This window comes from Callithrix jacchus, chromosome 4 (genome assembly GCF_049354715.1).
Source record: "Callithrix jacchus isolate 240 chromosome 4, calJac240_pri, whole genome shotgun sequence".
Taxonomy (NCBI): Eukaryota; Metazoa; Chordata; class Mammalia; order Primates; family Cebidae; genus Callithrix; species Callithrix jacchus.
This window is the reverse complement of record NC_133505.1, coordinates 42,605,262-42,619,871: the sequence shown is the minus strand read 5'-3', so window position 1 is coordinate 42,619,871 and position 14,610 is coordinate 42,605,262. Positions and strand designations below refer to the sequence as shown.

The following is a 14,610-nucleotide window of genomic DNA, read 5'->3' as shown; positions in this document are numbered from 1 at the left end:
TAAAAACTACATCCCTTTGGCAGAAAATAAATACAAAGAAATTTTTTTCTTTTTCTTTAATTTATTTTTTGAGATGGAGTCTCGCTCTGACACCAGGCTGGAGTGCAATGGTGCAATCTCAGCCCACTGCAACCTCCACCTCCAGGTTCAAGTGATTCTTCCGCCTCAGTCTTCCAAGAAGCTGGGACTACAGGTGTGTGCCACTGTGCCTGGCTAATTTTTATATTTTTTTTTAGTAGAGATGGGGTTTCACCATGTTGGTCAGGATGGTCTTGATCTCTTGACTTTGTGATCCACCTGCTTCAGCCTCCCAAAGTGCTGGGACTATAGGTGTGAACCACCGCGCCTGGCCTAAATTTTTTTTTTTTTTTTAATATAAATACCCGACCCCCCCCCCCCGCCACAAAGAAAGCTGTAGGCCCAGGTGGCTTCACTGGTGAACTCTAACAGATATTTTAAAAAGAAATAGTATCATTCTAAACAATTTCTTTATTTTTTTAGAAAATAAAAGAAGTATACTTTTTTTTGAGATGGAATCTTGCTGTCACTCAGGCTGGAGTGCGATGGCGTGATCTTGGCTCATTGTAACCTCCACCTCCCAGGTTCAAGTGATTGTTCTGCCTCAGCCTCCTGAGGATCTTGGGGTTACTGTTGCGTGCCACCACACCCATCTAATTTTTGTATTTTTTTAGTACAGGCAGGGTTTCACCATGTTCGTCAGGCTGGTCTTGAACTCCTGACCTCGTGATCTGCCCGCCTCAGCCTCCCAAAGTACTGGGATTACAGGCATGAGCCACCATGCCTGGCCAGTTTCCTTATTTTTTTAGAAAATGAAAGAGGAGGGAACACTTGCCTATTTTATAAAGCCAGTATTACCTTGGTACCAAGACTGTATGTACATTATAAGAAAAGAGAACTTCAAACTGTGTCCTTAAGAGACCCCAAAACCCTAAACAAGACATTAGCAACTTGCATCCAGCAGTCTGCAAGAAGAATAATACATCATGACTAACTGGGATTTATTCCAGAAATACAAGGCTGTTTTACCATAGAAAATTGGTCAGTGTAGTTTTCCACACTGACAGACTAAAAAAACAACCACCATATTATCTTATCAATAGATTAAGAAAAAGCATTTGGCAAAATTCACTGTCCATTTATAATTATAATAATAATAATAAAATCTCAGCACTAGGATTGGAACTTCCTTAACCTGATAAAGGACATCTTCCCCAAACAGCTAACATCATACTTAATATTGAAAAAATGAATACATTCCCCCTAAGATTGGGAATAGACAAGATTGTCGTCTCTTACACTTCTATTCAGCATTATTCTGGAAGCCCTAGCCAGTACAGTAAGGCATGAATGAGAAATAAAAGACATACAGATTACAGGGAAAGAAGCAGAACTATCTTTGTTTACTAATAACATGATCATCTGTATAGAAAATCCTAAGGAATCCACCAAAAAGCTACTAGAACAAATAAGTGAATTTAGCATGGCATAGACTATAAAGTCAGTATACAGATATCAAATATATTTGTGTGTGTGTGTGTGTGTGTGTGTGTGTGTGTGTGTTGAGATGGGGTCTCACTCTGTTGCCCATACTGGAGTAGTAGTGGTGTGGTATCAGTTCACTGCAACCTCCGGCTCCTGGATTCAAGCAATTCTCCTACCTCATCCTCCCTGGCAGCTGAGATTACAGACGTGTGTTACCACACCCAGCTAATTTTTGTGTTTTAGTAGAGACAGGGTTTGACCATGTTGTCATTCCTGACCTCAAGCAATCCATCTGCCTCGGTCTCCCAAAGTATTGGGATTTTTTTTTTTTTGAGACGGAGTTTCGCTCTTGTTACCCAGGCTGGAGTGCAATGGCGCGATCTCGGCTCACCGCAACCTCCGCCTCCTAGGTTAAGGCAATTCTCCTGCCTCAGCCTCCTGAGTAGCTGGGATTACAGGCACGCGCCACCATGCCCAGCTAATATTTTGTATTTTTAGTAGAAACGGGGTTTCACCATGTTGATCAGGATGGTCTCGATCTGTTGACCTCGTGATCCACCCGCCTAGGCCTCCCAAAGTGCTGGGATTACAGGCTTGAGCCACTGCACCCGGCCCAAGTATTGGGATTACAAGCGTGAGCCATTATGCTTAGCCAAATGTGTGTGAATATAAATATACATATATTTATATTTGAAATGGAGTCTCACTATACTGCCCAGCCGGAGTGCAGTGGCTGTTCATAGGCTTGATTGAGCACTGCAGCCTCAAACTGCAGGCCCAGTGGCTCGTGCCTGTAATCTCAACACTTTGGCCGGTTAAGGTGGGTAGATCCCTTAAGTCCAAAAGTTAAAGACTAGCCTGGGGCCAGGTGCCGGTGGCTCAGGCCTGTAATCCCAGCACTTTGGGAGGCTGAGGCAAGTGTGTTACCTGAGGTCAGGAGTTTGAGACCAGCCTGGCCAACATGGTGAAACCCAGTCTCTACTAAAAACACAAAAATTAGCTGGGCTTGGTGACGGGAGCCTGGTATTCCCAGCTACTTGGGAGGTTGAGGCAGGAGAATCTCTTTAACCTGGGAGGCATAGGTTGCAGTAAGCTGAGACCGCGCCATTGCACCCCAGCTTGGGAAACTTCGTCTCCAAAAAATAAAAAGAGACTAGCCTGAGCAACATGGCAAAACCCTGTCTCTACAAACAAATATTAGTCAGATATGGTGGCAGGTGCCTATAGTCCCAGCTACTCAAGAGGCTAAGGTGGGAGGATCACTTGAACCTGGGAGGTCGAGGCTGTAGTGAGCTATGATGCGCCACTGCACTCCAGCCTGGGCGGCAGAGCAAGGTCCCGTTTCAAAAACCAAAAACAAGGACGGGCACGGTGGCTCACGCCTATAATCCTAGCACTTTGGGAGGCTGAGGCAGGCGAATCACTTGAGGTTTGGGAGTTTGAGACCATCTTGACCAACATGGAAACCCTGTCTCCCCCAAAAAAATACAAAAATTAGCTGGATGTGGTGGCACGTGCCTATAATCCCACCTACTTGGAAGGCTGAGGTAGGAGAATCGTTTGAACCCTGGAGTTGGAGGTTGCAGTGAACAAGACTGTCTCAGAAAAACTTTGGGGTTGTGTATAGGTAAGTAAAACAAACATGGATAGTTATTGAAGCTGGATGGTGAGTACTTAGGAATTCATTATATTTTTTCCCTACTTTTATGCATGTTTGGAATTTGTGTATACTAAAGAATCAGTTTTAAAAACATACCCTGTGGCTATTTAAAAAAAAGAAAAGAAGAGGCTCTTCAGAATGTACTGAAAAAATGATCTCCAGGATTTAAGTGAAAAGGCAAAGTAGAACATTGTGTATAATGGGTTACTATTGAGGTTGACAAAGAGGAAAGAAAAGAATAAATATGTATTTGTTTATACTCATGTTAGAATATCTCTAGAAGTCCTCACAAGAAGAGCCTTTTGGGACAGAGTTAAGAGAAAAGCTTCCTTTTGTGCCTTTTTATACCTTTTGAACATACACATTGTGTACTATTGAACAAACAGATATTTGAAAAGAGTAGAATTAGAGTAGAATTTGAAAATAGTAGAATTAGGAAGACAAATTCTAGACATATATATCTGTATAAATTTAGAATGATTGAATTATTAATGCTGAAAGAATTTTAGAGATTTGGACCATCTCATTTTAAAACTGAAAAAGCTGAAGTCTAGAGAGATGTAATTTTTTCATTGCATTTATGTGACTGACTGGTGTCAGAGGCAGATCTGTAACCCAGAGTCTCCTGACTGCCCTTCTCTATAAAGAAGACAGTGTACATTTGTGGTTTGACTTTGACATTGTAAATTAGACTGAATTGTGGTTAATAGGTCGATGCTACGTTGGGAACACAATAGCTACCTTTGAGTTTACAATCAGTGTCTTCCGTTTTAACATGTGTTATGGAGGCTACCATTTGGTACATGGCTTGGCAAAATCAGCATATCGATGAGCAGGGATTTTACAGAGTATTCAGTTCTAAGACTATGGAAAAATTATGCAATTTCATGGATGTCAGGAAATGCTGTTGCTGTGGCTTTGTTTGTTAAAATAACCTCAGGCCAGGCATGGGGGCTCCTGCCTGTAATTCCAGCACTTTGAGAGGCTGATGCAGTTGGATCGCTGGAGCCCAGGAGTTTGAGACCAGCCAAACCATGTATCTATAAATAATGCAAAAGTTAGCCAGGCATGGTGGTACATGGTTGTAATCCCAGATGCTGGAGTGGGTAGGGGGTGTTGAGAGGATTGCTTGAGTCCAGAAAGTTGAGGCTGCAGTGAACCAAGATCATGTCAGTATAGTCCAGCATGGGCAACAGAGTAAGACCTTATCTCAAAAAATAATAATAATAAAATAAAATAACCTCAATAAACTAGAGCATTTAAAATATTTCATTCACTTTGTTTGGCTTTCAGAAATTGCCTAGGAAATAATGTTTGGCATTCTTCTTGGCCAATTATAAGTCTTATTTTTTTGTTTTTTGTTTTGGTAGAGATGGGACCTTGCCATGTTGCACAGGTGGGTCTTGAACTTTTGGGCTCCCACAGTGCTGGGATTATAGTTATGCACTACCACGCCTACCTCTAATTATACATCTTAATTGCTTGTTCTAAAATATTCAAGCCATACTCAAGGTTTTAAAGTAAAACACCTCATCCTTAGTACTGCTAATTTTACTGTATAGAGGCAATACCTGTACACCATGGGAAGTCACTTAAGAATGATACATCTGTGTGTATATATATTTTTTCGAGACAGGATCTTGCCCTGTTGCCTAGGATGGAGTGCAGTACAGAATCATAGGTCATTGTAACCTCAGTGTCCTGAGCTCAGGTGATCCTCGTTCCTCAGCCTCCCAAATAGCTGGGATTACAGGTATATACCACTAGGTCTGGCTAATTTTTTTTTTTTTTTAATGGAGACAGGATCTCTCCATGTTGCCCAGGCTGGTCTTGAACTCCTGGCCTCAAAAGATCTTCCCATCTTGGCCTCCCAAAGTGTGGGGTTTTTTTTGAGTGGGAATGTAGAGATGGGGTCTCACTGTATTGCCCAAGCTGGTCTCAAACTCCTGGCTCAAGTGATACCCCTACCTCAGCCTCCCAAGTGCTGGGATTGCAGGGGTGAGCCACTGTGCCCAGCCACCAAAGTGGTTTTTTTTATTTTAATTTCTGTCAGTGTACATCCCAAAGTGTTGAGATTACAGATGTGAGCCACTGCGCCTGGCCCCGATATCTGTGTAATAGTTTGTATCTGTGAAAACCTTTTCATGTTGTTCTTAAAATAGATTCGTTCCCAAGATAAAAACTGTCAGAATATCTGTTCATAGCACAATATGGTGTTTCTTTGTACTAGGCAGGGAATTTCTTCTCTGATTAAATAAGCAGCCTGATAAGCTAACTAAGGTGAAGGAATTTTTATAAGGCATTTTGTAAATTGACTCTTTATGTCTAGTGGTTCCTTCTTTTAGCATTTTTTGGTGTTCCTCTGTAGTTAAAAAATATTTTTAAATTTAAAAAATAGTTATTAAAGATGATAAAATGGCGGCGGGCGTGGTGGCTCACACCTGTAATCCCAGCACTTTTAGAGGCCGAGGAGGGTGGATCACCTGAGGTCAGGAGTTAGAGACCAACCTGGCCAAAATGGTGAAACCCTGTCCCTACTAAAAATACAAAAATTAGCCCAGCGTCCTCCCAGCTACTTGGGAGGCTGAGGTAGAATATCTTGAACCCAGGAGGCGGAGGTTGCAGTGAGCTGAGATTGGACCATTGCACTCTCGCCTGGGAGACAAGAGCGCAACTCTGTCTCAAAAAAATAGTGAAATGGCAGGCTGGAGTGAAATGGCTCACGCCTGTAATCCCAGCACTTTGGGAGGCCGAGGCGGGTGGATCACGAGGTCAAGAGATCGAGACCATTCTGGTCAACATGGTGAAACCTGTCTCTACTAAAAATACAAAAAATTAGCTGGGCATGGTGGCATGTGCCTGTAATCCCAGCTACTCAGGAGGCTGAGGCAGGAGAATTGCCTGAACCCAGGAGGCAGAGGTTGCAGTGAGCTGAGATTGCGCCATTGCACTCCAGCCTGGTAACAAGAATGAAACTGCGTCTCAAAAAAAAAAAAATAGTAGAATGGCTTAAAAGCTCCAGAAATTGAAACTACTATGCTTGGCCCTGGGATAATGTGTTGATTTACTTTCAGTAAGTTATTTAACCTCATATTCGGGATCATCATGCACAAGAACTTGTGACAGCTGTTCTTTAAAACATTGTATAAAATATAGCAAACATCTATTTATCTGGAATCCAAATAAGTACGGATAATTGCTGACTTTTATCTTTGCCTTATTTTTAAGAAGGAAAAATAAATTATTAGAAAGGGCTCATCTGAAGAAACAGTTTGCAGAGCATATCACAGATTTGATAGGATATGGTCCTACTGCCATCTGGGGTACCAGCAGAGCACTCTGGCAGTAATGGCAGTGCTGAGGGGCTTGTCAGATGTCAAGGGAATTGCATTGTTGTAAACAAGATCATGTTGAGTGCTTTACTGCATGCAATTGATTCTCCAGAAATTAGTAGTATGTCTAATGATTTAGTTTGTTAATCAAAATTTCCTATGGCATAGATTATCATCATAGATAATTTTTTTTTTTTTTGAGACAGAGTCTCTCTCTGTCCCTTAGGCTTGAGTGCAGTGGCACGATCTAAATCACCCTGACTGCAACCTCCGCCTCCCGGGTTCAAGTGATTCTCCTGCCTCAGCCTCCTCAGTAGCTGGGATTACAGGCATGTGCCATCACGCCCAGCTAATTTTGTATTTTTAGTGGAGATAGGGTTTCACCATGTTGGTCAGGCTGGTCTCGAACCCCTGACCTCATGATCTGCCCGCCTTGGCCTCCCAAAGTGCTGGGATTACAGGCATGAGCCACCACGCCTGGATGATAATTTGATTTCTTTCTTTTTTTTTTTTTTTTTGAGACAGAGGCTCCCTCTGTTGCCAGATGCCAGGCTGGAATGCAGTGGCGCGATCTAGGCTCACTGCAACCTCTGCCTCCCAGGTTCAAGCGAGTCTCCTGCTTCAGCCTCCCGAGTAGCTGGGACTACAGGCACATGTCACCATGCCCAGCTAATTTTTGTATTTTTAGTAGAGACGGGTTTTCACCATGTTGGCCAGCATGGTCTTGATCTCTTGACCTCGTGATCTGCCCGCCTCGGCCTCCCAGAGTGCTGGGATTACAGGCGTGAGCCACTGCGCCCGGCCTGGTAATCTGATTTCTTTAAGGAAAATATTTCCAGAACTTTAACCTGGGATCTCTGGAGTATATCTATGCCCACTATACCCTTGGCAGTAGGTCTGGAGACTTGTCTGATACCAAGGTGGATGGTGGGTGGGTAGGGAGAAAGGGGCCAGCTCCTCTGGCCAGAGCTTTGCAAATGCCCATGTTCTCCCCTGTGTTAGTCTCATTCTGGCTGTTAGATTCTGATACTATTGTTTCTTAAATCACTGTTGGTTTCCCTCTTAGCTCTAATCCCACATTCATATAATTTCTCACTAGAAATACTCATTAGACATCTCACTGAACCCTCAAATTTATGTTCAGAGGATGATTTCACAACTCCTCCCTGCAGTTCCCTCCTCCACTGACACCTCCAAATTCTCCTTGGAAGGCTGCTACGCCATTGACCCAGCCCATATCCAAGGAGTCATATTCCCATGTCCTGTCAGTCACTTGGTCTTACAGACTCTTCCATGTATCTGGAAACCTGTCACTTCTTTCCGCTTCCCACTCCTACTGTCCTAATCCTTTCTTAACCTGAATCACTGCAGAAACCTTATCCATTAGCATGCTTTCCTGTCTCCAAGACATGTCAAAGTAACCTTTCTTTTTTCTCTCTCTCTTTTTTTTTTTGAGGTGAAGTCTTGCTCTCGTCCCCTAGGCTGGAATGCAGTGGTGGGATCTCAGCTCACTGCAACCTCTGCCTCCCGGGTTCAAGCAATTCTCCTGCCTCAGCCTCCCAAGTAGCTGGGATTACAGACACCTGCCACCACACCCTGTTAATTTTTGTATTTTTAGTAGAGCCAGGGTTTCATCTTGTTGGCCAGGCTGGTCTCAAACTCCTGATCTGAGGTGATCCGCCCACTTCAGCCTCCAGAAGTGCTGGGATTATAGGCGTGAGCCACCGTACCTAGCCAAAGTAACCTTTCTAAAACTAAATTGGGTTTTAGAGGCCAACTCAGGAGGATCCTTTGAGCCCAGGAGTTCAAGACCAGCCTAGACAGTATGGCAAAACCCCATCTCTATAAAGTAAAAATAAAAAATATTAAGTTTGGTGGCGTGTGCCTATAGTCCCAGTTACTTAGGAGGTTGAGGCAGAAGAATCCCTTGAGCTCAGGATTCCAAGGCTGTAAGGCTTCAGTAAGCTAGGATTGCACCACTGCACTCCAGCCTGGGCAAAAGAGTGAGATCCTGCCTGAAAAAAGAGAACCAGCTGGGTGCTGTGGCTCATGCCTGTAATCCCAGCACTTTGGAAGGCAGAGGCAGGCAGATCACCTGAGGTTAGGAGTTGAAGACCAGCCTGGCCAACATGGCGAAACCCTGTCTCTATTAAAAGCAGAAAAATTAGCTGGGCGTGGTGCACATGCCTGTAATTCCAGCTACTCAGGAGGCTGAGGCAGGAGAATCACTTGAACCTGGGAGTCAGAGGTTGCAGTGAGCCGAGATTGCGCCATTGCACTCCAGCCTGGGAAATGAGCGAAACTCTGTCTTAGGAAAAAAGAAAAAGTAAGAGAGAAACTGTCGCATTTTATTTCTCTGTCCTGATCTATTCCATACGGGGAGTATGGAAAAAAATATGTATATGTATATGTATTTTTTTTTGTAGAAACAAGGTCTTGAACTCCTGAACTCAAGTGATCTGGCTGCCTCATCCTCTCAGAGTGCTAGGATTACAAGCTTTAGCCAGTGCTGCTGGCCTGATTTTTAAATTTTTTTTTTTAATAGACATGGGGATTTTACTACATTGCTCAGGCTAGTGTTGAATTCCTGGGCAAGTGCACCTCCTACCACAGCCTGCCAAGTAACTGGGACTACTGGGTTTACAGGTATGAGCCAATATGTCCCAGCAGATATCTTTTCATTATCACTGTGATATCCTCAAGCTAAGTATTTCTCACCCTGTATAATTACTCTTTGTTGGTCTTCCACTAGATAGTCAGTTCCTTTAGTGCAGGGAATGTAAGTTTCTTTTACATTTTAAAAATGTGTATTAAGCACTATTAAAGCAAAAAACTTCACAACAATTTCTAACAAATAAAACAATGGGTTTCCTGCTATATTTCTTCCTCCCTTTATTAAGTTTATCATTCCCACAGATTTCTTTATCTCCCGCCCCACTGCCCCACACCCACACGTCACTAATCAAGACAATGTTTTTTTCCTCTCTGCCCATATGGAAAACAAGTTGTCCCTGCCCCACCTCTTGATTTCTGCCTGCTCTATGGAGCCACCTATATCTTGAATCCAAGAGTCTATCTATGGGTGGGTGTGTTCTGTGGGTCTGTTTATCCTCCTCTGCATAGATATCACCTGTCTCAATGACTAAAGCTTCAAAAAGGTCTGATACCTGGTCGGCTGGTTTCCCACTTTGATCTGCCTGCAAACTGCAGTGCATTTAATCTCTGCATCTCTAGTTCCTGGCTCATGATGGTACTTAATGAACTTTTGTTGAATAGGTAATTTTCCCCCCTTAGTGTGTTATTTTCAGAATCTTTTTGGAGCTTTAGCACTTAATTTCTTTTCAGATAATTGTATATGTCAAAATCAAACTTCAGAATAAGAATTTGCTGAGCAGAGGGCGGCTCAAGCCTGTAGTCCCAGCACTTTGGGAGGCCGAGGCAGGTGGATCACGAGGTCAACAGATCGAGACCATCCTGGTCAACATGGTGAAACCCCGTCTCTACTAAAAATTACAAAAAATTAGCTGGGCATGGTGGCGCATGCCTTAATCCCAGCTACTCAGGAGGCTGAGGCAGGAGAATTGCCTGAACCCAGGGGGCGGAGGTTGCGGTGAGCCGAGATCGCGCCACTGCACTCCAGCCTGGGTAACGAGCAAAACTCCATCTCAAAAAAAAAAAAAGAAAGAAAGAAAGAAAGAATTTACTGAGCAGAACACCATTTAGTACTTTATATGGTAGGAAGGAGTAAAACCACTGGCTAAAGTAAAAAATTTTTGTGGGTGGGCACATTGGCTCATGCCTGTGATCTTAGCACATTGGGAGACTGAGGCAAGAGGATTGCTTGAGGCCATAAGTTCAAGACCAACCTGGCCAACATAGTGAGACCCCAGTCTCTAAAAAATAAAGTTTAAAAATTTTAAAAATTAGCCAGGCATGGTGGTGTGTGCCTGTAGTCCCAGCTACTTGAGAGACAGCAGGAGGATCCCCTTGAGCCCAGGAATTTGAGGCTGCAGTGGACTCTGATCCTGCCACTGCACTACAGCCTGGGCAACAGAATGAGACCCTGTCTCTGCAAGAAAGCAGAAACAGAAACTTTTTTTTCGTAGTGTATTTTCAGTATGTTGTCAAGGAAACTTACTGAGGAGAGCTATTTGCCATTGACAGTATTTGCTTTGAAGTGTGGCTACAAACTAAGGAGGCTTTCTTTCTTAAGCCTCATTATTGTAGTCTTAGTTCATATATTCATGGTTGAATGTGCAAAGCAGTAACACTTGCTAGATTTACTAATTAGTATTTCACATTGATTGAAATTTAGAAATTGAATGCTTATACTTTGTCAGTCAGAGGTTTCCTTTTCTTTGCTTTAGCTTTGAAATATTCCTGTAAAGATTTTTCTTTTGAACTGTAACTTAATTGGATGGCCCTAGTCAGCCTTCGAAGCAATGCTTAGGTTTATAATGGCTGGCAAACACTTTACCAGGAAGGAAGGGAAGAAAGACTATGTGTTGTTACTTATACAACAAGTCAGTGGAGAATTAACCCATTTTACTACTTTTTATTCTTTTTTTTTTTTTTTGAGACGAAGTTTCGCTCTTATTACCCAGGTTGGAGTGTAATGGCACGATCTCGGCTCACCGCAACCTCTGCCTCCTGGGTTCAGGCAATTCTCCTCCTCAGCTTCCTGAGTAGCTGGGATTACAGGCACACGCCACCATGCCCAGCTAATTTTTTGTATTTTTAGTAGAGACAGGGTTTCACCATGTTGACCAGGATGGTCTCGATCTCTTGAACTCGTGATCCACCCGCCTCAGCCTCCCAAAGTGCTGGGATTACAGGCTTGAGCCACTGTGCCTGGCTTACTTTTTATTCTTGAATCTTTTTATAGTTAGATAAATATGACTTAAATGCCATTGTCTAGAGTCTTTGGAGGACTTTTTTTAAACCTTGTAATTTCAGTTAACATGCATGCTTATATTTGAGTTTATTTTCTTTTGATAAGGAATGTTTTAAAATGTAAGATAGGTCACAGTTATTGAAGAGAATGAGTGTGGCAGTAGTTTTATGATTTATTAATATACAACTAAGGATAACCTTCTGGAAGGTTACTCCATTGAGGTATAGACTCTGGGGGAAGAAGGTAGTAGCACTGACTCCCTTCAGGTTTAAAAAAATTACTGTCATCGACCAGGCTCGGTGGCTCACGCCTGTAATCCCAGGTGCTTGGGAGGCTGAGGCAGGAGAATCACTTGAACCCAGGAGGCGGAGGTTGCAGTGAGCCAAGATTGTGCTACTTCGCTCCAGCCTGGGTGACAGAGAGAGATTCTATCTCAAAAAAAAAAAAAAATTACTGTGATCACAAAACCAGTTTCACATAAAATTAGCCACTTTAAAGTGAAAAGTTCATTGGCATTTAGCAATCACTATTTCATATCTACTTTCTGAATACTTTCATCCTCCCCAGATAAAACTCTGTACTTGTTATGCAGTTGCTGCTCATTTTCCCCTTTTCCCCAGTTCCTGGTAACCACCAATCTGGTTTCTGTTTCTCTGGATTTGCTTATTCTGTGTATTTCATATACATGGAATCATACAATATGTGGCCTTTTGTGCCTGGCTTCCTTCACTTAGCATGTTTTCAGAGTTCATCCGTATTGTAGCATCTGTCAGTAACTCATTTATTTATTTGTTTATTTTATTTTACAGGAACTCATTTTTTAAATGGCTGAATAATATTCCATTGTATGTATAGGTCACATTTTGTTTATCCATTTATTGTTATTGGATATTTGAGTTGTTTCTACCTTTTGAATATTGTAAATAATGCTGCTGTGAATGTTTGTATGGAAGTATCTGTTTGAGTATTTGTTTTTAGTTCTTTTTAGCTATGTACTTAGCATTCGAGTTTCTAGATCTAATGGTAATTTTATGTTTAACTTACTGAGAAACAACCAAACTGTTTTCCACAGCTGAATGAACCATTTTCCATTCCTATCAGCATTGTCCAAGGATTCCAGTTTCTCTACATCCTTGCCAGCGCTTCTTGTGCTCTGTTGGTTTGGTTGATTGAAATATAGCTACCCTAGTGATTATGAAGTAGTATCTCATTTTGGTTTTGCTTTGCATTTCCCTAATGACTAATGATGTGGAGCATCTTTTCATGTGCTTGTTAGCCATTTGTATATCTTCTCTGTAGAAATGCTGTTTATCTTTTTGTTGTTTTAGGTACTGGACCAATATTAAATACATAATTTGCAGTTACTTTCTCCTATTCTGTAGGTTGTCTTTTCACTTTCCTGATTATGTCTTTTGTTACACAGAAATTTTTAATTTTAGTAAAGTCCATTTTATCTTGTTTACTGTTTTGTTGCTCATGCTTCATATCTAAGAATTGGGCGTATCCTCCCAAATTCAAGATCATGACAGTTTACCCCTATGTTTTTTTCTAAATGTGTTATAGTTTTAGCTCTTACATTTAGAGGTTGTTGGTCGATTTTGATTTTGTATGTGGTATGAGATAGTCCAATGAGAGGATTTTGGTTTTTTTTTTTTTTTTTTTTTTTGAGTTGGGATTCTCACTCTGTGGCCTAGGCTGGAATGCAGTGGCTTGATTATAGCTCACTGCAGTCTCAAACTCCTGGGCTCAAGCAGTCCTCTCAAGTAACTGAGACCACAGGTGTGCACTGCTAAGCCTTACTTTTATGTATGTATATATATGTGTGTGTGTGTTTGTGTGGTTTTTTTTTTTTTTGGCAGAGACAAGGTCTTGTTATGTTGCCCAGGCTGGTCTTGACCTCGGGGGCTCAGGCAGTCCTCCTGCCTTGGCCTACCAAAGTGTTGGGATTATAGGTGTGAGCCACCACACCTGGGTCCTATAGTGTTTTTGAACTGAGTATATATACATACCAACCAAAAACTATTGTGGATTTTGTAGCATTTTAAATTATTTTGCATTGTATTAATCAAAGAAGAGCTTATAAATATATTTGAAAAATAGTACTTGTAAGTTTAAGACAGTTGTTAAGTCCATGACCTATATATTAGTGACTGAATATGGATTCATGTATTTTCTTCCCATAACACCATGATCTCTGAATCTGCAGATCACAGATTTTGTAGATGAGCATTAGAAGAATCTCTGATGACAGGTAAAAGAGGGACTGAGGATGAAGGTAGAGATTCCAAGGGTCCATAGCTGCAGAGACCTCAAGAAAGAGGCTGGGAAGTCAGTAACTAGAAGGCAGTGGTGAAATCTATAAGGGCAAGAAAGAAAGTGGCATTTCATTTGAGACAACAAGAATGATTGCAGAGCTTGGTTTGGAGGCTCATGGGTCACCATCAGAAAGTAAAGGTTTAGGAAGCAGTTGAAGATTCCTTTAGTTTTGGATATAATGCCAACTCAACTCAGCCTCCAAACGGCCTCCAACTGACTGTGTTTAGCATCTTTCCTCCAGAGAGGGGTAAGTAAGGAAAAGGAACTAGGCAAGTTCTAGATTTTTTATGGTGGCAATCATGGCCACGGGCCTTTTGTCTAATGGCCAGCTTTTTCAGTGCTGACAGGCTCATCAGTGACAGTTGTCGTCTTCTTTTTTTTTTTTTTTAAGTCTTTTTGTCACCTTGTCAGGTCTGTGTGCAGAGGGCTCTAGCAAAAGGAAGAAAGGGGATAGATAGGGCAGGTGATTGAGCATCTGAGGGGAGTGTAGAGATAATGGTCTTCAGATGCCCTTCTACTTTTACTGGCTGATTGCTTGCTTTTCAGATAGAAACGAAAGCTACTTTACAAGAAGTGATTTGGGAAGGCATAAACAAAGAGGGGGTTAGGGTTACTTTGATGTTTGTGGTGTTTAAACTCTGAATTTGTGTGGATATGTCTTTTTTGAATTTTTAACCCACCATGAAACCTCTGTGATTTAACAGGTGCTACTCGTGAGTAGTAGTCGCCATCCAGACAGATGGATTGTCCCTGGAGGAGGCATGGAGCCCGAGGAGGAGCCAAGTGTGGCAGCAGTTCGTGAAGTCTGTGAGGAGGTATGCACGGAGAAGAGACAGCACAGCTGTGCCTCATAATCATGAACCCATACAATCACAGAAAAAGGGCAATGAGTGGTTACCCAGTGC

General features: G+C 42.1%; 1 protein-coding gene across 1 annotated transcript in view; it reads left to right on the top strand.

Annotated features, from left to right (window-relative positions):
* Positions 1-14,610, top strand: part of NUDT3 (nudix hydrolase 3) — a 129,592-nt gene that overhangs the window by 45,832 nt on the left and 69,150 nt on the right. The window contains exon 2 of the mRNA XM_002746452.7: positions 14,410-14,520. Within this exon, the coding sequence (XP_002746498.2) occupies positions 14,410-14,520 (111 nt within the window). The remainder of the gene's footprint in view (positions 1-14,409; positions 14,521-14,610) is intronic.